The 26026-nt window shown below is 44.0% G+C and overlaps 1 protein-coding gene across 1 annotated transcript in view; it reads left to right on the top strand.

The window, feature by feature from the left end:
- map2 (microtubule-associated protein 2) overlaps nucleotides 1-26026 on the top strand; it is a 444966-nt gene that overhangs the window by 345333 nt on the left and 73607 nt on the right. Inside the window, exons 7-10 of the mRNA XM_085985712.1 lie at nucleotides 2728-2772; nucleotides 9553-9666; nucleotides 21499-21573; nucleotides 23071-23313. Of these exons, the coding sequence (XP_085841838.1) occupies nucleotides 2728-2772; nucleotides 9553-9666; nucleotides 21499-21573; nucleotides 23071-23313 (477 nt within the window). The remainder of the gene's footprint in view (nucleotides 1-2727; nucleotides 2773-9552; nucleotides 9667-21498; nucleotides 21574-23070; nucleotides 23314-26026) is intronic.

Here is a 26026-nt window from a genome sequence, read left to right as displayed (position 1 = left end):
AAATTGGAATGAAATCTTTTTTGATATGAGAAAGCAAATGGTCCCACCTGCTCCCTTGTAGTATTAAAATGAGTGTGCAGGAGTGGGCCTCTCCTTGGTTGGGAAACATGCAGAGCAAGATGCAGCCGGTAGTATTACTCATGTCTGCAGGCTGAGCATTGCATTATACAGGCACTGGTCTCTGACTGATACTTACTGTGTAGCAGCAGGTAAGGAGCAGTGGCCTTGCAGACTGGCCTGAGAGTTTGCAGTTCACCAATACACCCATGTATTTTGCAAATGATTAGACAACTGGATCAATGGCACATGTGCATTTCTGCTCATATTTCATAAATTCTCTAAGTGATTTTTTTGTGGTGTAGTACAAGAAATCTTCTTATCAAAACTGGAAATGTCTCCAAAAGAAGACATTTAGGGGGAAAAATTGAGTTGCGCCCCCTTTGGGGCGCTAACTTCGCCGGGGCCGAAATTCATCGTTAGCGCCCCAAGAGGGAAGTGGGGTGCTACTGGAAGTGCCCTGCCTCCCTTTTGGGGCGCTGCAAGTAAATATCATGGCGCTACATGCCGCGGTACTGCAGGCCTTCCTCCCCTTCTTAAAGGGGAGGGGCCTAGCGCACCACGACCCAGGGCCCAGCTGGGCCACCAGGGATCGGAGTGCCAGCAAAAGAGCCCAGCACTCGAGAAGTGCCAGACTCACGAAGCACAGCCGACACTCCACGGAGGGGGGGGGGGGGTGCTTCAGAGGAGGCCGGAGATGGCAGAGGGGGCAGGTGCTGGCAGGCGGCCAGCAACAAAAATGGCCGCTCAGCACCTTCCCTTTAATTAGCGCCGCCCTGGCCGCAGGTAGGCTCCCCTGACCCCATCGGACATAGTGTCCGGTGGTAAGTCAGGGGGCACTACCGAAGATTGCGGCTGGGGCGCTGCGCACGGTGCTGACATCATCGCCGGCGGCGCGGGGCACTAACAGTTACCGCCGCCGCTAACCTCCCGCTGAATTTCGCGGGAGGCATTGGCGGTGCTGCGCCCGGGTGCTAGTTGCTTTGCACCTAGCACCCTCTTAGGGCGCTAATGGGAAGCGCAAAGCAACCGAATTTTTAGGCCTTATACTTGTATTACAGACTCACCAATATCCAATTTATTGTTGTAACCAGCCTAGTGTATATTTTCTATCGGTTGCATTTTTTTCAATTCCATTTCATTTTGTCGTGTTTGTAAAACCTTCTTTGGGCCAACCTTCAGTAAACGAATCCTGCGTCTTGTCTTTGGACGAAACACTAAAGATTATGGGTTTACTCTTCAATCTGGTGGCTAACAGCCACTGTAGTTCCTTCATTTCATATATATTCCTTGTATTTATGGCAAATGGTATCACAGGACTCATGGAATTAAGATAATATTAACAAAAATTCAAAGGCAATTAAGAAAACAAACCTGTCTAAACCAGTAACAGCTTCTGTTTTATTTGAATTGAGCTTCCTGCTCCTCATTAGTATCACTTTTGTGAACATGTGTTTACTGTCTTGAATTCTGGAACTTCTTTAAGGAAGTTATTGTCAGTTTTAAGGAACTTTTCCTGTTGTATTTTGGGTCAACTTCTGCCTTGTCAGTGTGTCTTTGTAGGAAATTAATTGAGATTTCACTCACTAAGGCCTTGAAGCACAAGACTGTTTTATTCCTAGTTACCCTTGATGGGTCTCCATGTTTAATGGATTCCTAGATGAAAACCTTGATGTTATTTAAGAAATGATTGGATGCCACATGGGGGATCAATAGGGTCTTTGGTCCACCTGCATCCTTCCCTTCACAATTATCATCTGTGTTTATCTTTCTCTATCATGAATAGAATGTCTTTCTCCCTTGTGGTATTTTGTTTCAGTAGCTGCTGAACCACATTGACCTACAGGTCATTATCAGAAATCACCACAATGCCATTACATTTCTGTCCTTGTTGAATGCATGCAGACTTGAACTCTGCGTGAGTCAGCTAATCAGCATATGGCAACTTCAGCATGGGGATAAGCGGAATAATCACTGAAGGTTATGATCTTATAGCATAGTGTGCCTGGAATTGATGAAGGAATAACACTGGGAGTGGAGGGATAGAAGTTGACTTAAATTCACACTGGAAAATAGCATTGGGTAGGTACTAGTGATAGTCCATGGGATTCCTGGTGAATTTACTGAACAAAGTGCCAACATACCTACATTATATATGTTAGATACTTGATTAAAGCAATATAAAATGGAATACTGCTTGCCTATCTTTGCTTATGATACTATCAAATCTTGCATGACATTGCTCACACTGAGTCAGAAGATATGCTAAATTGTAAAAGATTAGCTGGTCCTCTTGATTTTACTTACAATCCAGTGCAGGTATGTGTTGTAATCTTTGGATCCAAATGTGTTACAGGTACTAATATTCTTTGCCCCTATTATAGGGGCAGCAGAAAATGATAACCATAATAACCAGAAAAAAATAATACTCTTAATAAAAGGGCGCATTTTCAATGCATTTGCTAAATGCGACTGAGTTGTAAGATATGCTCTAGAGCTCTACATATTTTTGCTGGGCACATCTCTTGCCTTTCACCTTATTATTTTAATTGTTAAAATCAGCATTGCATGTGTAGCATTTGGTTTTATTCTCAAGGTGATGCCTGTGTGCCTTAAACTCAACCTTTTTCCTTTATTCCTTTGTCTCCTTTTCCAATTTTTTTCTTGCAGCATCTGGAAGAAGTACTGACATTAAACCAGTTCCTGCACCAGAAGGTACAATATCTGGCTTGCATTATGCCCATTATCAAAAGCATTGATACATTGCTCAAGTTAAAGAAAAGCACTTGGATTCACATTGTTTCATGCTACATCCACAAATTGTTGCTAATGTATTGTTGATGCCTTCAGAACTGATTGAATTTTTTTTGTATGCCAAGAAAGTATAGAATTGATGTTCTTAATATACATTGGAGACAATGTGATGGGCCGAGTTTTGCATCAGTGGACTTTATGAAGGGTAAATCTCAGGAGGCTAGCAAGGAGGATGTTGGGAAAATTGTGTCTTGAGGTAAAAAGGTGAAGATAAGTTTTTATAGCAGTGAGGGTGAGGTAAAGATTGGAGGCAGACGATGTTGCAGAGGCAGAAGTAGCGGTCTTTGTACTGGATAGGATTCATGAGGTATGATGCTCAACTCGTGGTCAATTAGGGCACTGAGGTTGTGCACTATTTAGTTCAGCTTCAGGGAGCAGCCAGGATGGAATCCAGATCAGTGGTCTATAGAGTTTGGCTGGAGCCAAGTTGGATGTTATCGGTCTTCTCTGTGTTCAATTAAACGACATTCTGGCTTATCAATGACTTGATGGACATGCAATCACACCATACAGAAGTGGTAATAGAGTCGAAGGTGGTGAAGGAGAGGTTATGCTGGGTGGTATCAGCAGACACGTGAAAACTTTTTTACATGCCTATGGATAATGTCCCCAAGGGACAAACATTTAAATGAGAAAAAGGAGGGTGGGAACCAGATGGTACAATGAGTGAGACAGTAACCTTTCACCTCAAAGTCCAGGCAATTATTTTTTATTTGCTGGTTTGTCCCGTTTGAGTTATGTGATGGCTTGGAAAGGACCGTTTTTAGCATTGCTTCATTAGCAGATTAATCCTAAATCCAAACATCAAGGCCTGTTAGTGTATGGAAGGTAGTCTGTGTGATCAGCCTCACTACTGTACATACCCTAAAGGATTAATGTTCATGAAAACATGTTAATTAAATTGTTCTGTACAACTCTGTTACTTTTTTCATGGTATTCTCTATTCTCTGATATTTAAAAATATTCCTGGTTGGAGCCAATGCCAGTTCTGATTGAGAGTTCAGGACTTGCTTTTCAAATTTACAACCCCCTCACCTATATGTCATACTGATGTATTTTAATGATTGGCCTCTCTGTTAACTGATTTTAGGATGAAAGCAAGATGTTGAGTAGTGCTATTAACGGATGAAAAGTCCCATTTCCAATTTTGACTGGTCTTATTCATTTGCTTACTCAATTCCTTTTGTTAAAATCAGCACTCGGGGAAATAATGGCCCAGAAATTCGGGTCGGGGGCTTCCCGCGGGTGCAAGCCCCCGACCTGCACTTACCTACCATGCCGGCCGTTGAGCTGTGGGCCCGCGTGGGATTCCGATCCTGGGCCTCCTCCAACTGCTGGCGCGCAGTGCTTGCGTATCCCAGGGGCGCAGTTAGTTCGATGCATCCCCTGGGATCACGTGGGCCATGGAGAGCCAATGGTAGCAGGGAATGCTTCATTCATAAGTTTGACAGGAAGAGCTGTCAAAACCATAAATACTATAAGCCCCAAAACATCACTAAATCTTCAAATAATTTTTTTTTAAATCACATTTTTAAAATAACTATAAATTACATGAAATAACTATTTTAAACAATAATTTGAATTTTTTTTTAAATTAATTACATTTTCTAACGGGGCTAAAAATAAACTTACCTTTCTTTAAAGTATTAAAAAATAAACCTGTGGAAAAAATGTTTTAATTTTAATTAATTCACCACTTACCTTGTTAAAAGCAGGCCTTACGCCTGCTTTTTATATGTGTAACTCCTGGAGACTTACCCTCCCGGAAAAACTTGGGAAAAAACCGTAAGTTCGATGCGCACGCGCTGCCTCTCCTGCGCACGCGTTCCACCTCTCAACCCCTTCTTTCAGGGGAACGGAAGTGCCGGTTTCCCGCGCATGCGCAGTGCATGCACGAAACCGGCACTTCCATTGGGCTTACGGGTGAGTACCCCGTGCGTACTCACCTGTGGAGACCCGAATTTCTGGGCCATTATGTTCGAGCTGCAGCTGATTGAGCCTCTATTAATTAATTACCTATAAAAGTGTCATGGGTATGGTAGTGTAGTGGTTATGTTGCTGGATAGTAATCTAGAGAACATAAGTTCAAATCCCAAATTGGCAGTTTGAGAATTTTAATTCAGTTTAAAATAAATAAATAATCTGGAGATAAAAAACTGGTCTCAGTAAAAGTGACTATGAAGCTGTTAGATTGTCATAAAAACCCAACTGGAAGGGAAGGAACCTGCTGTCCTTACCCGATATCGCCTATATCTGTCTCCAGTCCCACACAAACGGCCCTCTGAAGTAGCCTAATAAACCAGTCAGTTGTGAGAGGTGAGTAATAAATGCTGGATTTGCCTGTGATGCACACATCCCCAGAATGAATTTTTTATAAAAGCCTGTTTTACTCTGGACTGTTCGTAGTTCTCATGAATTCATCCTTTTCCACCCTTGAACTTTCATTGAACCCCAGTGGAAAATAAAAGGGCTGAGTACGATACTCTTAATCCGCAGGTTTAGCAAGGTCGGATTGTTATCACCAGAGATGACACAATTTTACTAATTCATCACTGAGTAAAACAAGTTATCATTAATTGTTCACCTATGGTTACCACATATAGGATGTTTCTAGTGGTTTTGATGAGGTTCATTTTTGCAGCAGAGTGCAGCATAATAGGTGCAGTGTTGGTATCCCTGATCCTCTGCACTATGTCTTTGCGGTCTTGGCCATTCTACTGTGAGTGAAAGCATAGATACTTGCCAACAAGGAAGAGGAAGAGAAAGTTGTCCCAACCTACATTGTCCCAATCTCATTCTGCCAGCACATTTCACACCTAATCTAGAGCCGTCTTTTGTCTCCACTAGTCCTATCACCATCTCGTCTCGTTTTGAATACCTCTTAATGTCTCTTCACTTCTCTTTTTGTTCTCTCCCAGCCTGGCCTTTCAATCTATTTCATTTCCTGTGCTTTTCCAGTCTTGACAAAGGGTTTGACCCGAAACATTGACTCTATTTTCTCTCCACGGATGTTGCCTGGCCTGCTGAGTTTTTCCAGCATTTTCTGTTGTTATTTCGGATTTCCAGCATCTGCAGTATTTTGCTATCCTACATTGATGCATCCCCAGCAGTACGATTGAGTGCATTGGTGAGAGCATGGGAAAAGTCTGCATGTGGCAGAGGGAGCAAATACCTTTAGGAAAAAAAAGTCTCCCCTTCAACAACAACAAAACATTTTTTCACAAAAGCCCTATCGGGAAATTTACAGTGTAAATTAATTTTACAGCAAGATGACTGTGCAGATCAGACCTGACCTTTCACACATTAAGTGGAGTTGAATTCCATGATGAGCTTGGATTATGGTTAATAAGTTCCTTTTAGTAGCTGTGAGTTTGAAAGAGGACAAATAACCATTCATATCTTACTGTATATAGTAATCATTAGAAATCCTTGATCAAAAATTAGGCTATGCATGAAAACACATTAGATATTCCAATTAAATAGGTGGCTTTATTATTGTTATAGAATGTGAATAAAATGATAATGAAGCATTTTGTATTTTACTGATTTATAAAAGCGCTCTCAACCTGACCATTACAATAAAGAGTTGGAGAAAAGTCAGATTTATATTTGTATGTATTTAGTAGTCCTTCCATTTTTAATATTGCCTCTTTGCAACAAAATAGAATATGCTTTTTTGAATTAATTCTGCTGTAATTTATTGAATTCTTACATTTTGATTAAGGAATGCCGTGTAATCTAATTTTTAATTTTTAAAATTATTTTCAAACTGAATTTTTCTTTGGTTTTCTTTTTGTGTAATTTTTCACTTTGCTTTTCAGTCTCTCTGTTCTCTTGCCTCACTTCTCCTTCTCTGTCCTTTTTTGTACATTTGTTTTACTCCTGCCTTTTTATTGACATTTTAGAGTTATGCCCTAATTCCATGCTGTGAATGTCAGGGTCACTGAAATGCATGGATAATAGAAAGAAACCCGTTGGGCCAGAAATTGCTGCAATGGAGAACAACGTTAATTGGACTATTCAGCTCAACATTGACATGTATTTGCATCACATATTGCTGGAAGGCCGCTAGGATAATGGCACAGCAATGTCAGTGTCACATCTGGGACTTCATGAACATGGTGCTCAATGGATTATCCCCTGAACCAATAAAAGATAAAGATAGAGAAAGAAACCGTTCGAATGATGGAGAAGGAAATAGTGTCAAATTAGAGACAGAAAGAAAAATAGAGAAAGAATGAAGGAGATTGGATTGAGAGAGAGGGAGAAAAGAGACAGAGACAAAGTAAGAATTTTTTTTTTTAAACAGAAAAAGGGGACATTGTAACCCTGTTGTATTTGAGAATTATTGTATTGGTCCTCAAGAAGTTAATGAGTGAATGGCAGGGTAGGTGTGCTGAATGTACAAACATTCTTGACTCTTGATGTAGAGAACCAGCAGCCCCGTCCGTCCATGATCAGGAACAGTGGAATGCCCAGTGGGTACACCATTGCACTGCTTTCATAAGAACATAGGAATTGCTAGATGAAGAAAGACCAAAGTCCCTCTAGTTCGCCTTTTACCATCCTGGTAATTACATGATACAATGATAATGGAGTTGTTGACTAGTCATAGCAATCAATGTCTATCAATTAGTCTACAACGGACCCAGAAATGACATGACGAAAACCCCAGTGGTGGAGACCTTTGGGAACCATAAGTCCAAAATCACAGTTTTCCTCCCAAGCATGTTGCACTCAAATTACTCATATACTGTATCCCAAAATGTTATTTCCTGAAAGAAATCCATCTGATTTGAATTTCTGAATTTCAAAACAGTTTTGAATCCTGAAAATTATTGCCTTCTGACACTAACAGGAGTGTGGATGGTGAGACTGACCCAGAAATACTAACAAGACAGATGAAAACATTTTTAAAACCATAGGGACCATTCACTACCTGCTGGAGTGAGACTCCACAGCTTCATTGTTCCCTTTCTGGGCCTCCAAAGTTGAGTGTCAGGTCAGGACCGTAAATCACATCATTAACATGGTCTCCACAACATGAATAACCAGCCCTAAATGGCTGTGGTGGGAATTATTTGTACTAATGTCGTAAATCCAGCAATTTCGTGACACGCAATTAATTTCAATGGGGAGCCTCACGATGAGAAGGTACTTTATCGGCTTTGGCAAGGCTAACGGCAGAATGGCGCAAACCGTCCTGAAATTTGAGGAGAATTGGACTCATTGCATATTTCTTTTACGCCGCAAATTGGTGGATTTATTATGAATTAATAATGGCGAGTGCCGTTAATGCATCATTATAATCCCAGCAATTTCTGGCCCATGAAAATTTGCACCAGACTCCTAATGTGAAACCATCAGAAATTATGAAAAATCTTACTTTATTGTGTTCATAGCTGACGTTACTTTTGTATTTGTCTGAATCATCCACAGCTGTCTGGAAACTCAGAAATTGTTCTTGATATAATATTTGAACAGGAATAGGCTGAGGTCAGGCAGGGCTATTTTAGAAGAATTTATCTAATTGCTGCAACCCCCTCCTCCACTTCCTCTTGTACCCTTTTATTCCTACAACCACACTTTTCTGTGAAAACTGAGGCAATGTACTCATTTAGAATTTGTCCTTCATTATCCATGGCTTTCCTTTTTCATCTTTAATCAGCCCTATTCTTTTTAACTATTTTACTTTTGAATCTGTTTATACATTTTTTCACTATTTTCCTTTATATTCCATGCTAACCTTCAGATTTTTTTGCTTGCCCTCTATATTATGTTTTACACTTGATTTTATTTTGCATTATTAGCTCTAGATTAAAATATTATTGAGTCTCATTTTAATTTGAAATCCTCTACTCATCCAAGGAACTCCAGTTTTTGTTGCACTATCCTTACGTCCTGTGGGAATATGTCTCTCTCTGTCCCAATCATCTCTTGTTTGACACTTTCCCATTTTTTGAGCACTGTCTTATTTGCCAATTTTTCTTTCCAATTTATCTAGTCATGTTCTCTTTTCATCTCATTGAAATTAGAAGAGAAACACAATCTTTAGTTGCTATGAGGTAAACTATATTATAATACATCGTATGTCACATGGTATTATAATCCAGTCATTATAAAATAGTGTATCTTCTGACTAACCATGAAGAACACCACAGATATATGCTAGTGTCAAAAATACAAAAAAAGAAATTAGATATTTTCTCGTAGTGTTGATTGATAACCTGGCATCTTCCCAAGGGCAGGAGCAACAGTTATCCACTAATTGACCAAGATGTGCCTATTTACCCCATTTCCCCATAGTGAGTAGCTGAACAGTAACCTTAAAGGGATAGGACAGGTTAAACATTGCTCCATCTTAGCAACTAAACATCACAATTTGTAGACTGCTTATGCACAACACATTGGGAGAGCAGCTGAGTGGAATAATATAAGTGGAATAATATTGTTTTCCTCAAACCAGATTACTGTACAGTAAGACATTTATGTTTCAAACACTGAACCTATATTGTAACAAGACACAAAACATTTTCTCTCTTGATCACAATACATTTTCTTTGACTTATCTATGTTACTTTCCTTTTTATTTATTTATTTATTTTTATTTTGGATGCTCAAGTGTCAAAAACAAATTTGATCACATGCCGAAACTGACTGACCCTCTTCTAATCTGTTCAGAAGAGATCTCTGCCAGGATTGTACAGGAGGTCACAGCTGAAGCAGTGGCAGTGCTCAAAGGAGAACAAGTAAAAGATACAGTACCGAGGGAGCAGCCAAAGCAGCCTTCTGCAGGTAAAGAAGCCATGTGCTTGATGGTATTGTTTACAATGGTACACAGAGACATTGACTTGTTAGGAATGCCACTTGAAGCCTCCTCCTGCACTTTAAAACTGAAATGCATTTCACCAATGTGTAGAGTATCTATTATCCAGAGGGATTGGGTTATGATGCTATCTTTTTTCTTTTTTATTTGATCTGGTCCAGATTGATGAGGTGGAAACTTACTCTGACAGCCATAAAGGGCCTACACAAAATAAGTTTGGAACAGTTTAACTTAATTACCCACGGGTGGAGGAAGAACATCTATAGCACATCGTAGCTCATAAATTGGTACTTAGTCAGTTGTAGTGTTTGTAGAACATGCCGGAATCCCTAGCCTACATGAAGAGTGTGACAGATGTGAAACAAATATGTAAAATTAACAGAGACAAATGAAGAATGATGCCTGGATGCTCCGATCTCAAACTAGAAACTGGCACCCTTGATTTTTCTTTGTTCCACATTATCTCCATGACCTCGGAGTCAGGTCCTAATCCTATTGGTTCCTGAGGAACATGTTTTCAGCATGCAAAAATCTAAATCATGATTGCCATCTGTACCAGTCCCAACATTCAGCCTGCTGTTCCCATCTCATAGAAAGGCAACAGACAGTTTGTTGTTGCTTCTAGCATCAGTCACGTAAATTCTTGGAACTGGCTGCAAGATCTAGGCAGCATAGGCTTTTTCTCCCTTAGATTGATTGTTGAGTTTTGAAGTAAAATCTGCTTGGAGAATCCTTTTCAGCCTGCCTTCCAACAAGAGGGAAGATAGAGGGTATCTCTTGTCTGTTGCCATGAGTTGTTGGGCTCAGTATAATGCTTCATTGCTCAGATACTGGTGAGCAGACAGACTGCCTCAAGGCAGAGGGGTCACCAGCAAGTCCTTCCCTGCTTGGTTAAGTAATAGGCCACCATTATGTTGCTCATTTGATTTTCTTTGAGACAAGAAATTGTTCCATCATTTTATCAGCTGCCCAATCAATCAGAATTGCAGTATCAATTTCATTGTAATGTCAAACATACAGAGCAGAGTGACCGTTTCCATTAACACCATAGGAAACAAAGTAAACCAGTGACTAAACAGGATAGCATTTTACATTATGGCCCAGAAATTCGTGTCGGGGGCTTCCTGCGGGTGCAAGCCCCCGACCTACACTTACCTAGCGCGCCGACAGTTGAAGCCTGAGCCTGCGTGCATTTCCTGTCTGTGGCCCGGTTCAGCTCCCGGCGCGCTGTGCTTGCGTGACCCAGCGGCGTACTTAGTGCGATGTGTCGGCTGGGATCACGTGCGCACTGGGCAACCAATCGGAGGATGCAAAAGTTCATTCATGAGTTTGACAGTAAGAACTGTCAAACTCATGAAAACTCCGGGCGCCCAAAACAGTACTTAAACTTGAAATAATTTTTTTTTTAAATCACACTATTTAAATGAACTATAAATAACTTTAAATAACTGTTTTAAACAATAAATTAAATTTTTGAAAAAAATAATTTTATAAAAAATCAGGGCTAAAAATACACTTACCTTACTGTAAAGTCTTTAAAAATAATAAACCTGTGGAAAAAAAATTCTAATTCTAATTATTAGACCACTTACCTTTTAAAATTAAGTCCTTACGTCTGCTTTTTTCAAGTGTAAAAAGTGGAGGCCTTCACGCACGGGCAAACCTGGAAAAAAAAAGGAAGTTCAACGCACACCCGCAGACTCCTGCATGCACGCGTTCGACCTCTGAACCCCTTGGTTCAGAGGATCAGAAATGCCGGTTTCCCGCGCATGCGTAGTGCATGCAAGATTCCGGCACTTCCATCGGGTCCACGCATGAGTACTCCGTCCGTACTCACGCGTTGGGACCCGAATTTCTGGGCCATAGTTACTGTGTTGCAGTTAAGGAGACGTGTGAGCAGGTTAAAGGTCATTTGACCTGTTCCATGGCTATTTCTTGGACATCTTTCAATCAGTTTGATAATACTTGCACGGTTACCATGTGGAATAACCTGCACACTTTTACTAAACATTACCTTATACAGTTGACAGGTCCAGTGAGTAATGTATTTGGTCTCTCTCCTCTTAAGTTAGTATGCTCCTATGGTGTGGAGAATGTTGGATGAAGAGGTAAAATAAATGAGAAGGGTCGCCATTTTTCGAACAGAAGTATTCTATGATCCCACTAATCCATCATCACAGGTTCTGCTGAGTGGTAGACCTGGGGTTAGGGGAATATCAACCAGTTAGTTGATGCAGAATAAGCTGATGTGCAAGCATTGTCTTTATAGCAACAAGAACTTGCATTTATATAGCGCCTTTAACATGTCTTAACATCGCATGTGGTTTCTGCTAAGTGACCAAAAGCTCGGTCAAAGGTAAGTTTTAAGGAGTATCTTAAAAGAGGAGAGAGAAGTAGAGGTGAAGAGGTTTAGGGAGGGAATTCCAGAGCATAGGGTCTAGGCAGATGAAGGACAGGTTAACAAAGCAATTAATAAAGCATATGCGATTCTGGGCTTTATAAATAGAGGCATAGAGTACAAAAGCCAGGAAGTTATGCTAAACCTGTATAAAACACTACTTCAGCCCCAGCTGGAGTATTGTGTCCAATTCTTGGAACCACACTTTAGGAAGGACGTGAAGGCTTTGAAGAGGGTACAGAAGGATTACAGTTATGAGGGATTACAGTTACGTGGATAGACTGGAGAAGTTGGTGGTCTTCTCCTTAGAACAGAGAAGGCTAAGAGGAGATTTGATAGAGGTGTTTAAAAACATGAAGGGTTTAGATATAGTAAATAAAGCAAAACTGTTTCCAATGGCTGAAGGGTCGATAACCAGAGGGTACAGACTTAAGGTGATTGGCAAAAGAACCAGAGGTGACATGAGGAAAAACTTTTTTATGCAACGAGTGGTTAGGATTTGGAATGCTCTGTCTGATAGGGTGGTGGATACAGATTCAATAGTAGCCTTCAAAATAGAATTGGATAAATACTTGAAGGAGAAAAAATTGCAGGGATATGGGGAAAGAGCGGGGCTAACTGGATTGCTCTGCGAAAGACATATTGGGCCGAATGGCCTCCTTCTATGCTGTACTACTCTATTATTCTATCTGAGCACGCTTCTCTTTGGAATACTTCTAAATATCTCTTTTTATGTAGGTGTAACAAAAATGATGGCCTGGATTTTGCTGTAGAAATAATGGTGAGGCTATCAGCGCTCATCGTTATTGAGGAGTAAATTGGACAGCAAATTCTGGCGTCTGCACATGCGCATTTAAACGTGGAAATCAGGAAGTTGCTGTCCAAGTTGTCCCCTCCTCCAGATGCTGCACTGGACCAGATGCTGCACTGGACCGGTGTCTCGCCGAGAAACTCGGTATTGAACCACATGGACTGGCGTGAATTTGCTGTACTTAGGTGATAGGGCCTGTCCATTCCAGTGTAAGTAAATTTTTAACGGCAAGGTAAGTCTTAATTAGTGCCAAGCATCCTCTCTGGCACTGAATATTAACGTTTACAAGCATGGAGTCTCATTCCTTCAGATTTTAATAATTGTTGGAGCTTTTAAAAAATAAATATTTTTACGTTTTCTTTCTCTTTTATCTTTCTCTCTCCTTAATCCCATCTTTCTTTTTCCTTTCTTTATTTTGCTTTCTGTACATGAATTAAATATTCTTAACTGACGTTTCCTGGTTCAGACTCTGTACAGCTCAGTAACAATTGTTCAATCTGCTTGGTTAAGGAGATACACAGTTGCTTGCCCTGTACACACTGGTCCCAGATCCCCCGTAGAGGGTATAGTACCGAAAGTTCTAGTGCAAAATCCCATAGAAAGTATGTGTGTAGTTGCAAGTGTAATGAACAGCTGGCGCCGTTCGTTAGCAGTTGACCGCAAAATCCGTCCCGATGTACTTTTGTCTAGTTTTAGGTTTGGTGACTGACACTTTAAACGCAGTCATAATACATAGCGTTGAATAGCTAGTTAAAGCCATAATCTTATGTCAAGCCTATTCCAAAACAGTGCTGTAAGTTTAATCAGTTACAGGTTTGAGAACAAGATAATTAAACAATGTTGTGTGATTAGTTCAGTTTATATTTATCTGAAAGTCCAGTAGCTGAAAAGAATTACCAGACTGCGATGTCTGTTTGTTTCCCAGGCCCACTTCTGAAAACATACCGAGATGTCAAGGCAGCAACACTTTAAATGAGAAATTGGGCTCATTCATGAGTGATCTAAGATACAAGAGCTGAAATAATAGTGTAGGAGGTTAGAAAAGACACAAAAACATAACACTAGCTATGCAGTTTGACGTTCCCCATGCAACCTACAGCCAAATTTTCCCCTCTTTCTGTGCTCTTCAATCACATTTGCCATTGAACTTGGCATATTTCTTTAGATTCAGTACAGATCTAGCAACTCAAAACTGGGCATCCATGAGGTGCTGTGGGCTATCAGCAACAGCAGAATTGTATTCCACCGCAATCCACAACCTCATCCCCCACTCTATCATTATCATCAAGCCAGGGGACCAACCCTGGTTCAGTGAAGAGTCCAGAAGAGCATGCAGGAGCAGCACCAAGTGTACCTAAAAAAAAAAAAAAAAAGAGGTGCCAACCTGGGGAAGCTGCAACATGGGACTACATGCATGCTAAACAGCGGAAGCAGCATGCTATAGACAGAGCTAAGCGATTCCACAATCAACGGATCAGATCAAAGATCTGTAGTCTTGCCACATCCAGCCTTGAATGGTGGTGGATAATTAAACAACTAACGGGAGGAGGAGGCTCCATGAATACCCCCATTCTCAATGATGGCAGAGCCCAGCACACGAGTGCAAAAGACAAGGCTGAAATGTTTGCAACCATCTTCAGCCAGAAGTGCCAAGTGGATGATCCATATCAGCCTCCTCTGAGGTCCTCACCATCACAGATGCCAGTCTTCAGCCAATTCGATTCACTCCACGTGATATCAAGAAACGGCTGAGCGCACTGGATACAGCAAAGGCTATGGGCTCTGGCAACATCCCGGCTATCGTGCTGAAGACTTGTGCTCCAGAACTAGACGCACCTCTAGCCAATCTGTTCCAGTACAGCTACAACACTGGCATCTACCTGCCAATGTGGAAAACTGCCCAGGTATGTCCTGTCACAAAGCAGAACTAATCCAATCCGGCCAATTACTGCCCCATCAGTCTACTCAAGTGATGGAAGGTGTCATCAACAGTGCTATCAAGCAGCATTTACTCACCAGTAACCTGCTCACTGATGCTCAGTTTGGGTTCCAGCAGGACCACTTGGCTCCAGACCGCATGACAGCCTTGGTCCAAACATGGACAAAAGAGTTGAATTCCAGAGGTGAGGTAAGAGTGACTGCCCTTGACATCAAGGCAGCATTTGACCGAGTGTGGCATCAAGGAGCCCTAGTAAAATTGAAGTCAATGGGAATCTATGGGGAAACTATCCACTGGCTGGAGTCATACCTAGCACAAAGGAAGATGGTTGTGGTTGCTGGAGGTCAATCATTTCAGCCTCAGGACATCGCTGCAGGAGTTCCTCAGGGCAGTGTCCGAGGCCCAACCATCTTCAGCTGCTTCATCAATGAACTTCCCTCCATCATAAGGTCAGAAGCGGAGATGTTCGCTGATGACTACAGTGTTCAGTTCCATTCGCAACTCCTCAGAAAATGAAGCAGTCCATGCCCACAAGCAGCAAGACCTGGACAACATTGTTGAATTAAATGTTCAGGTCATTGTAAACTCAAATGGGGAAAGCTTGATATTACATAGAACTGTGGCCATGTTTCTGTCATATATGTTACCTCTCCCCCATTCTTCATTTTGACAACCAGACCTCTCCATTACAGGTATCACAGTTTTCTCTGTTATTTTCGTTTTAACTAAATATAAGGATTGCTTTTAAATTTAACGTAACCACCCTACTTAACAACAGACTTTACTGGCCTCTGTTGAGCCCATTTTGCATTGTCCTATTATTTTTGGGAACATTGTATTAATCAGGACAGGTAGGGGCAATTACCAGCTTTTGATTTGGCCCATTAAAGGCCGTTGTAGTGACGTAGGAGGAATAACTCTGACCTGTGCTATGCACCGCTTAATTTCTTTTCATAATGAAAGTGCCTGGACTCTGTCCAAAATGGATTGTCCTGCTGTGTCTGTTCACAGACAAAATGTTGTTGCCCCATCCCCTTCTAGGCAGCTGTTTGCTGATGGGCCTGGTATTATTTCTGCTCCTTCACTGTGGTGGTATTTCCCATTTCAGACATCTCTTGGAAAACAATTAAATATTACGGTAGTGAACCGATGAGCAGAATAGCAAGGTTTACCAATTTTAATCCCATCCTCCCTGCAAATAGCAACATACAGCCCATAAGTAGCCATTACTGAGACATGGCTGCAAGACGGTCAGGACCCGGTTATAAGGTCTACAGAAAAGATAGGGAAAGTGGTAGAGGGGGAGGAGTAGCCTTAGTGATTAAGGATGAAATCAATTCAATGATAAGAGATATAATGAGATAGGGATGATGGGCAGGTAATCTAATTGGCAAGATGTGACTACTGGTGTCCTGCAAGGATCTGTTTTGGACCTCAACTATTCACCATATTTATTAATGACTTAGATAATGAGATAGAAAGCCACATATCCAAGTTTGCCGATGACACAAAGATAAGGCGGCATTGTAAGCAGTGCAGATGGAAGCATAAAATTACAAAGAGATATTAATAGATTAAGCGAATGGGCAAAACTGTGGCAAATGGAGTTCAATGTAGGCAAATGTGAGGTCATCCACTTTGGATCTGAAAAGGATAGAAGAGAGTACTTTATAAATGATGAAAAGCTGGAAAGAGTGGAGGCCCAAAGAGACTTGGGGGCCCATGTACATAGATCATTAAAATGTCATGGACAGGTACAGAAAATAATCAAAAAGGCTAATGGAATGCTAACCTTTATATCTAGAGGACTAGAACATGGCGGTAGAAGTTAAGCCACAGCTATACAAAGCCCTGGTTAAATCACACCTGGAGTACTGTGGGCACTTCTGGGCACCACACCTTAGGAAGGGATATATTGGCGTTGGAGGGCATGCAGCATAAATTTACCAGAATGATACATGGGGCAGGATTTTCATTGCGCCGTGGAGGCGGGATTGGAAGCGTGTGGGGGGTTAAAATCTTGAAATCGGGGGGCACGAACCCATCCCGCCCCCAACCCGCCTCCATGCCAGTTTCAAAGGAGGCGGGTACCCGACCCGCGCTGGGACCCGCCTCCCCGAGGCAGGAAGGGGATTAGTGCCAATTAACTGCCTGTTAACTGCCTTTTAGCCTAACCCCTATTTTTATTGGTGAAGTGTGGGATTCCCTCTGGCTCCAAACCACGCCAAGTTAGCGAGGCGGGCCGTCGGGATGAAGGGCTTGGAGGGGTCGAGATGCCCGGTGTTCAGGTGAGTGATGGGTGCATGAGTGCAGAGGAAAGTGTGTTTGGTGTGTGTAAAGTGTTTAAAGAAGTTTTACTTGCATGTACTTATCTTTACAGCCTTCCTTCAATCAGGTCTCGGGAGTCCCTCATCTCACCGGCACAGAAAGCAGAATGGCCACGATCTGTCAAAATCTGCAGCATTCAGCTTTCTGTTCCGGAGAGATCTCTAAATCATCCTGAGAGGAAGGAATTAACTTGGAGTACAGATTGTCAGTGTTTGACAGCTTCAAACAGCTGTGAAACGCTGATATTTCATCTGTCAAAAGGTCTTGACAGATGAAATGTCAATCTGTGACATCACCTGTTGCCGGGTGGCCCTTAATTGGCCTGCTGAGCCCGCTGGGCGGGCTCAACAAGGTCAATCAAGTGAAAATCGCGTGGGTTGGCCACAACTCGATGGAGGCGGGACTACAACCCCAAAAGTGGGAGTCCCGGCTCCTACACGCCTCCTCAATGAAAATCCAGCCCATAGACTCCAAGGGTTAAATTACGAGGCGAGATTACACAAACTAGGGTTGTATTCCCTGGAATTTAGAAGATTAAGGGGTGATTTGATTGACGTTTTCAAGATATTAAGGGGACCTAATAGGGTTTTTTTTTAATTCATTCTTGGGATGTGGGCGTCGCTGGCAAGGCCAGCATTTATTGCCCATCCCTAACTGCCCTTGAGAAGGTGGTGGTGAGCCGCCGCCTTGAACCGCTGCAGTCTGTGTGGTGAATGTACTCCCACAGTAGTTAGGTAGGGAGTTTCAGGATTTTGACCCAGCAATGATGAAGGATCGGCGATATACTTCTAAGTCAGGATGGTGCATGACTTGGAGGGGAACTTGGAGGTGGTGGTGTTCCCACGCGCCTGCTGCCCTTGTCCTTCTAGGTGGAAGAGGTCGCAGGTTTGGGAGGTGCTGCCGAAGAAGCCATGGCGAGTTGCTGCAGTGCATCTTCTGGATGGTACACACTGCAGCCACAGTACGCCGGTGGTGGAGGGAGTGGATGTTTCAGGTGGCGGATGGGGTGCCAATCAAGTGAGCTGCTTTGTTCTGGATGGTGTCGAGCTTCTTGAATGTTGTTGGAGCTGCACTCATCCAGGCAAGTGGAGACTATTCCATCCCATCACACTCCTTACTTGTGCCTTGTAGATGGTGGAAAGGCTTTGCGGGGTCAGGAGGTGAGACACTTACCATAGAATACCTAGCCTCTGACCTGCTCTTGTTGCCACAGTATTTATGTGGCTGGTCCAGTTAAGTTTCTGGTCAATGGTGACCCCCAGGATTTTGCTGGGGGGGGATTCGGTGATGGTAATGCTATTGACTGTCAAGGGGCTGTGGTTAGACTCTCGCTTGGTGGAGATAGTCATTGCCTGGCACTTTTTTAGCGCAAATGTTACCTTCCACTTATCAACCCAAGCCTAAACATCGTCCAGGTCTTGTTGCATGCAGGCATGGACTGCTTCATTATCTGAGGAGTTGTGAATGACACTGAACATCCCCATTTCTGACCTTATGTTGGAGGGAAGTTCATTGATGAAGCAGCTGAAGATGGTTGGGCCTGGGACACTGCCCTGAGGAACTTTTTTTTTATTTATTCATTGATGGGATGTGGGCGTCGCTGGCTGGCTAGGCCTGCATTTAGTGCCCATCCCTAATTGCCCTTGAGAAGATGGTGGTGAGCCGCCTTCTTGAACCGCTGCAGTCCATATGGTGTAGGTACACCCACAATGCTGTTAGGAAGGGAGTTCCAGGATTTTGGCCCAGCGACAGTGAAGGAACGGCGATACAGGTCCAAGTCAGGATGGTGTGTGGCTTGGAGGGGAACTTGTAGGTGGTGATGTTCCCATGCGTCTGCTGCCCTTGTCCTTCTAAGTGGTAGAGGTCGCGGGTTTGGAAGGTGCTGTTGAAGGAGCTTTGGCGAGTTGCTGCAGTGCATCTTGTAGATGGTACACACTGCAGCCACAGTGCGCCGGTGGTGGAGGGAGTGAATGTTGAAGGTGGTGGATGGAGTGCCAATCAAGCGGGCTGCTTTATCCTGAATGGTGTCGAGCTTCTTGAGTGTTGTTGGAGCTGCACTCATCCAGGCAAGTGGAGAGTATTCCATCACACTCCTGACTTGTGCCTTGTAGATGGTGGAAAGGCTTTGGGGAGTCAGGAAGTGAGACACTCGCCGCAGAATTCCCAGCCTCTGGCCTGCTCTTGTAGCCACAGTATTTATATGGCTGGTCCAGTTCAGTTTCTGATCAATGGTAACCCCCAGGATGTTGATAGTGGGGGATTCAGCGATGGTAATGCCATTGAATGTCAAGGGGAGATGGTTAAAGTCTCGCTTGTTGGAGATGGTCATTGCCTGGCACTTGTGTGGTGCGAATGTTACTTGCCACTTGTCAGCCCAAGTCTGAATGTTGTCCAGGTCTTGCTGCATATGGACACGGACTGCGTCAGTATCTGACGAGTCTCGAATGGTGCTGAACAGTGTGCAATCATCAGCGAACATCCCCACTTCTGACCTTATGATGGAGGGAAGGTCATTGATGAAACAGCTGAAGATGGTTGGGCCTAGGACACTGCCCTGAGGAACTCCTGCAGTGATGCCATGTGATTGAGATGAATGACCTCCAACAACCACAGCCAACTTCCTTTGTGCTAGGTATGATTCCAACCAATGGAGAGTTTTCCCCTTGATTCCCATTGACTTCAGTTTTGCCAGGGCTCCTTGATGCCACACTCGATCAAATGCTGCCTTGATGTCAAGGGCAGTCACTCTCACTTCACCTCTTGAGTTCAGCTCTTTTGTCCATGTTTGGACCAAGGCTGTAATGAGGTCAGGAGCTGAGTGGCCCTGGCGGAACCCAAACTGGGCGTCAGTTAGCAGGTTATTGGTGAGTAAGTGCCGCTTGATAGCACTGTCGACGACACCTTCCATCACTTTGCTGATGATTGACAGTAGACTGATGGGACGGTAATTGGCCGGGTCGGATTTGTCCTGCTTTTTGTAGACAGGACATACTTGGGCAATTTTCCACATTGCCGGGTAGATGCCAGTGTTGTAGCTGTACTGGAACAGCTTGGCTAGGGGCGCAGCTAGTTCTGGAGCACAAGTCTTCAGTACTATTGCCGGAATGTTGTCAGGGCCCATAGCCTTTGCAGTATCCAGTGTCTTCAGCCATTTCTTGACATCACGTGGAGTGAATTGAATGGGCTGAAGACTGGCATCTGTGATGCTGGGGACCTCAGGAGGAGGCCGAGATGGACCATCCACTCGGCACTTCTGGCTGAAGATAGTTGCAAATGCTTCAGCCTTGTCTTTTGCACTCACGTGCTGGGCTCCACCATCATGGAGGATGAGGATATTTTTGGAGCCTCCCCCTCCTGTTAACTGTTTAATTGTCCACCACCACTCACGACTGGATGTAGCAGGACTGCAGAGCTTTGATTTGATCCGATGGTTGTGAGATCGCTTAGCTCTGTCTATCGCATGTTGCTTCCGTTGTTTGGCATGCAAGTAGTCCCGTGTTGTAGCCTCACCAGGTTGACACCTCATTTTTCGGTATGCCTGGTGCTGTTACCGGCATGCTCTCCTGCACTCTTCGTTAAACCAGGGTTGATCTCCCGGCTTGATGGTAATAGTAGAGTGAGAGATATGCCGGGTCATGAGGTTACAGATTGTGGTTGAATACAATTCTGCTGCTGCTGATGGCCCACAGCGCCTCATGGATGCCCAGTTTTGAGTTGCCAGATCTGTTCGAAATCTATCCCATTTAGCACGGTGGTAGTGCCACACAACACAGCAATGTCTTGGGGCTGTGATGATTGACCTTCAACCACCACAACCATCTTCCTTTGTGCTAGGTATGACAGAGAGAAACAATTTCTGCTGGTTGGGAAGTCTATGACTGGGGAAATAGTCTTAAAAATTAGAGCTAGGCCTTTCAAGTTAGGAAACACTTCTACACACAAAGGGTGGTAGAGGTTTGGCACACTCTTCCGCAAACAGCAATTGATGCTTTTTTTAAATTCATTTTATAATTTTAAACTGAAATTGATAGATTTTTGTTAACCAAAGGTGTTAAGGGATAGGGGGCAAAGGCAGGCATATGGAGTTAGGGCACAGATCAGCTATGATCTCATTGAATGGCAGAACAGGTTCGAGGGGTTAAATAGCCTACTCCTGTTCCTATGTAAGTGATTCTATAGTACCTTACTTCATGCTGGTTCTTGCAAACCTCACTTGGTTTTAGAAGAGTTCTGTCACATGGATAAAAAAAATAGTGAAGTTCAACTTATTGTTGGGTTCTTATTAAACTGCTGTATCTCATTTTCTTTCTTTGGTAAACATGCAGTTGAGGACTCGGCCAACTTACCACCTTCCCCACCACCATCTCCAGCGTCAGAACACTTTGGGGCAGCAGAGAAAGGTAAGAAAATGGAGTGGTTATACCTCCGGGTACAGATGAAATTAATAATTCTGCTTGACTATATTTATATAAATATTGCAGTATTTAGGCATGAATGCATATAAATTGTTGATTAGAAGAAATTCTAATCCAATTTTAAAATAGAATATGTTATGTGCTTGTTTAATTGTAGTAAATTGTTCAATGCTTCCTTGTTTTCATTGAAGTGTTTGGATGATTTGTGAAGATTGAACAGATTGGTGGTGTTTGAATTACATCAGTGGATGAAACTGGCCATGCAGTAATTATAAAACAACAGTGCCTGGGACGTGCCTGGCAAAATTATAATATTTCAGGCGACCACTTGCTTGCAAAGCTGTCCTGACCAATGGGGTGTGTTTTTTATTAATGATCTGGAAACCTTACTTTGCATTGAGAATAACATAGCAACAAAACGTGCATGTAAAATACTCAATATACGCAGTAATGCAGGTTCTTTTGTATAATTTGGGGATTTGTTTAACCTTGAGCCAAATTGTATCATAGAGAACATATAATTAGTTGAAGTGGGAGTAGTGCAAGTTGCAGGTTTTATTCTTTGTTGGGGGTGGGGGGAGGGGGGTGGTAGGAGGGAGACTCTACAAGTTATTTCAAATCCTGTTAGAATGGTGATTTCTTTATATTTTAAGCATTTACCTTGCTTAATTTTCTTCACTGGAAGAAAAAGTCAATTAAAGTAAATGGAATTTGATGAAAAAAGTAAAACTGTAGGGGCAGTGTTTCAGACCATCTGTTTCTGATTTTTGGATTTCTCTGCAATGCTGTTAAATCGGTTCCCTGTTCAAAACAGAAAGGTAGCAATTATAAAGTAGTTCTGTGACAATTTGTATTATAGATATGCAATTAAACAGAAGTTTGAATTCTGTAACCAAAACAGAAATAGACTGGAAACAATCAGCAGGTCAGTCAGCATTTATTGAGAGAACAGGCAAGTTAAATTTTCAGGTATAGATCCTTAACATAGACATCTATGTTCTTACAAACTAAATGTTAGATCAAAATGTTAGTATTCACATGGAATTTTTAAGTTTCATCACAACCCACATTCTAGTGACCAGGTTTTGCTGTAAACCATGCAATAGAAACATAAAATTGTCAGAAAATAAAATATTTGTTGTATATAACAGAAATAAACAGTGCTACTGGAAAATAATGCAATGCATTTTACTAAAATATTCACTGTTCTTTACTTATGAGATGGCTGTACCATAGGCTTGGGGTTTAGGTGACTTTAGAAACTGTTAAGACCAATGTTTATTTATAACCTGTTAATAGCTTAAATTTTTAATGCAAAGTTGACAGTGTTAACTATCTAGTATGGGCAGCAGCACTGAGGGTATATTTATTTCACCTGGGCTTAAGTATATGCTTCAGGGCCGGTTTCATCACACTCGAGCAGCTGATTTATTGTTGTGGTCCTGTGTCTGTTTGTCGAATTATCCCTGTGTCTATTTGTAGATTTAGGGATTGAGGTTAAGGCTAAACCTCTCCAAAGGTGCTCAACCTATCAGCCTGTCATCACTCAGGAGAAGCGCAAACTCCTAGCCCCCTCCATTTCTGTTTCTGTTCACGATGAAGAGCCTTACAATTCTGATGAGGAGTACTATGAGCATCCTTTATTCAGTTCACAATGGAGTGCCACTAGTACACTCCCCAGTGCTGCAATTCAACAGGCAGATGAGTTGTGTAGTCAGGACAAAGGTGAACCAAGCATGGTTCCTTTTTTCTTATTCCCCCTCCCTTTGTTTTTGTCTTGCATGCGTTCACCAGTCCTGTTGTTTTTTCCATATGGAAGTGAAGTCCCTTGTGCACTTATTCACAAAACATTTAAAAAATGACCAATTTCCCAGACAGCAGCTGGCAAAGTTCTGAATCATCACATATGAAAGGTGCCATGCAGGCACATCTGCCATTTTATAGATATCCATGGAACTGGATTAAATTTGTATTCACCTTTGTATAATGTGTAGAATGCCTGATTTTAAAACATTCTAATTATAATGTGTAAAATCAGAAATCAATACATAAGTAAACCTGCATTGAGATTTTCACCTATAAATGTAGATTGTAAGGATTTTGGTAATATTAAAAGAGTTGAACTTTAAGGTCGTCCAATTCATTAACCCATGATTCTCCCCCTGCCCCATTCATTTTAATGGACAGGAACATCTCAGGCTGGTGAGTGCAGAAGCAGAAAACCAGAGCCTAAATATCAAGGCAAGATAGAAATTGCTTGTATTTTTAAAAAATAATAATCTAGTATCTACACTTCATAAAACCTGCAAATCAAATCTCCATTTTATAGGCAAAAACATTGCATTAAAAAAAAATTAACATTGGATCTTAATGTTTTTAAACTTACTAGTTATAAGTAAATAAAACTGCTTGATGAGTCTTTTATAAAATACTAGCTGGAGTGCCCGGCAGTGCCGAGGCTTTTTCGAGGGCATGTTGTTGTTGGAAGAGAGAGAGAGAGCGACTGGGGGGGGAAGAGAGAGAGCGACTGGGGGGGGAAGAGAGAGAGCGACTGGGGGGGGGAAGAGAGAGAGCGACTGGGGGGGAAGAGAGAGAGCGACTGGGGGGGAAGAGAGAGAGCGACTGGGGGGGGAAGAGAGAGAGCGACTGGGGGGGAAGAGAGAGAGCGACTGGGGGGGGGAAGAGAGAGAGCGACTGGGGGGGGAAGAGAGAGAGCGACTGGGGGGGGAAGAGAGAGAGCGACCTGGGGGGGGAAGAGAGAGAGCGACTGGGGGGGAAGAGAGAGAGCGACTGGGGGGGAAGAGAGAGAGCGACTGGGGGGGGAAGAGAGAGAGCGACTGGGGGGGAAGAGAGAGAGCGACTTGGGGGGGAAGAGAGAGAGCGATCTGGGGGGGAAGAGAGAGAGCGACTTGGGGGGGAAGAGAGAGCGACTGGGGGGGGAAGAGAGAGAGCGACTGGGGGGGAAGAGAGAGAGCGACTGGGGGGGAAGAGAGAGAGCGACTGGGGGGGAAGAGAGAGAGCGACTGGGGGGGGGAAGAGAGAGAGCGACTGGGGGGGGAAGAGAGAGAGCGACTGGGGGGGGAAGAGAGAGCGCGACTGGGGGGGAAGAGAGAGCGCGACTGGGGGGGAAGAGAGAGAGCGACTGGGGGGGAAGAGAGAGAGCGACTGGGGGGGGAAGAGAGAGAGCGACTGGGGGGGGAAGAGAGAACGACGGGGGGAAGAGAGAGAGCGACTGGGGGGGAAGAGAGAGCGACGGGGGGGGAAGAAGAGAGCGCGACTTGGGGGGGGAAGAGAGAGCGCGACTGGGGGGGGGAAGAGAGGAGCGCGACTCTGGGGGGGAAGAGAGAGAGCGACGGGGGGAAGAGAGAGAGCGACGGGGGGAAGAGAGAGAGCGACGGGGGGGAAGAGAGAGAGCGACGGGGGGGAAGAGAGAGAGCGACGGGGGAAGAGAGAGAGCGACGGGGGGGAAGAGAGAGAGCGACGGGGGGGAAGAGAGAGAGCGACTGGGGGGGGGAAGAGAGAGAGCGACACGGGGGAAGAGAGAGAGCGACACGGGGGGAAGAGAGAGAGCGACACGGGGGAAGAGATGAGAGCGACACGGGGGGGAAGAGAGAGAGCGACACGGGGGGAAGAGAGAGAGCGACGGGGGGGAAGAGAGAGAGCGACGGGGGGGAAGAGAGAGAGCGACGGGGGGGAAGAGAGAGAGCGACGGGAAGAGAGAGAGCGACGGGGGGGGAAGAGAGAGAGCGACGGGGGGGGGGGGGAGGAGGGGGGAGGGAGAGGAAGAGGGGGAGGGGGGGCAGAGGGAGGGGGAGGGAGAGGGCGAAACAAGGCGAAAATATATTTATAAACTCAGGGATATACCTGTTTATACACTGTATGAATGGAACCGCGTTTATGTGTTCAACCATAAATGTATTTTGATGCTTTGGCAACATAAGATGTACCTTATCATGCCAATAAAGCGATTTGTATTGTATTGTATTGTATTGAGAGGGGGGGAAGCGGGGGGGGGGGGGGGAGGGGAACTGAGACGGCCAATTGCGGCTGGCCGGGCCTGGTTGCCTTGGTAACCCTCCTCCCCTCTCCGCCTCCCGATCTCTGGGCCTGAGCGGCCGATTGCGGCTGGCGAGCCCGGTTGCCAGGGTAACCCTCTCCGCTCCCCCTCCCCTCCCGAGCCCCGGTTGCCTTGGTAACCCTCCTCCTCTCTCCGCCTCCCGATCTCTGGGCCTGAGCGGCCGATTGCGGCTGGCGAACCCGGTTGCCGGGGTAACCCTCTCTGCTCCCCATCCCCTCCCCTCCCGAGCCCCGGTTGCCTTGGTAACCCTCCTCCCCTCTCCGCCTCCCGATCTCCGGGCCTGGGCTGAGCGGCCGATTGAGGCTGGCGAGGCCGGTTGCCGGGGTAACCCTCTCCGCTCCCCCTCCCCTCCCGAGCCCC

Source organism: Somniosus microcephalus, chromosome 4 (assembly GCF_052327205.1).
Source record: "Somniosus microcephalus isolate GS21.2 chromosome 4, FLI_Smic_1.0, whole genome shotgun sequence".
Taxonomy (NCBI): domain Eukaryota; kingdom Metazoa; phylum Chordata; class Chondrichthyes; order Squaliformes; family Somniosidae; genus Somniosus; species Somniosus microcephalus.
Note: the sequence above shows the minus strand (reverse complement) of the source record. Positions and strands in the feature narration are given on the sequence as shown.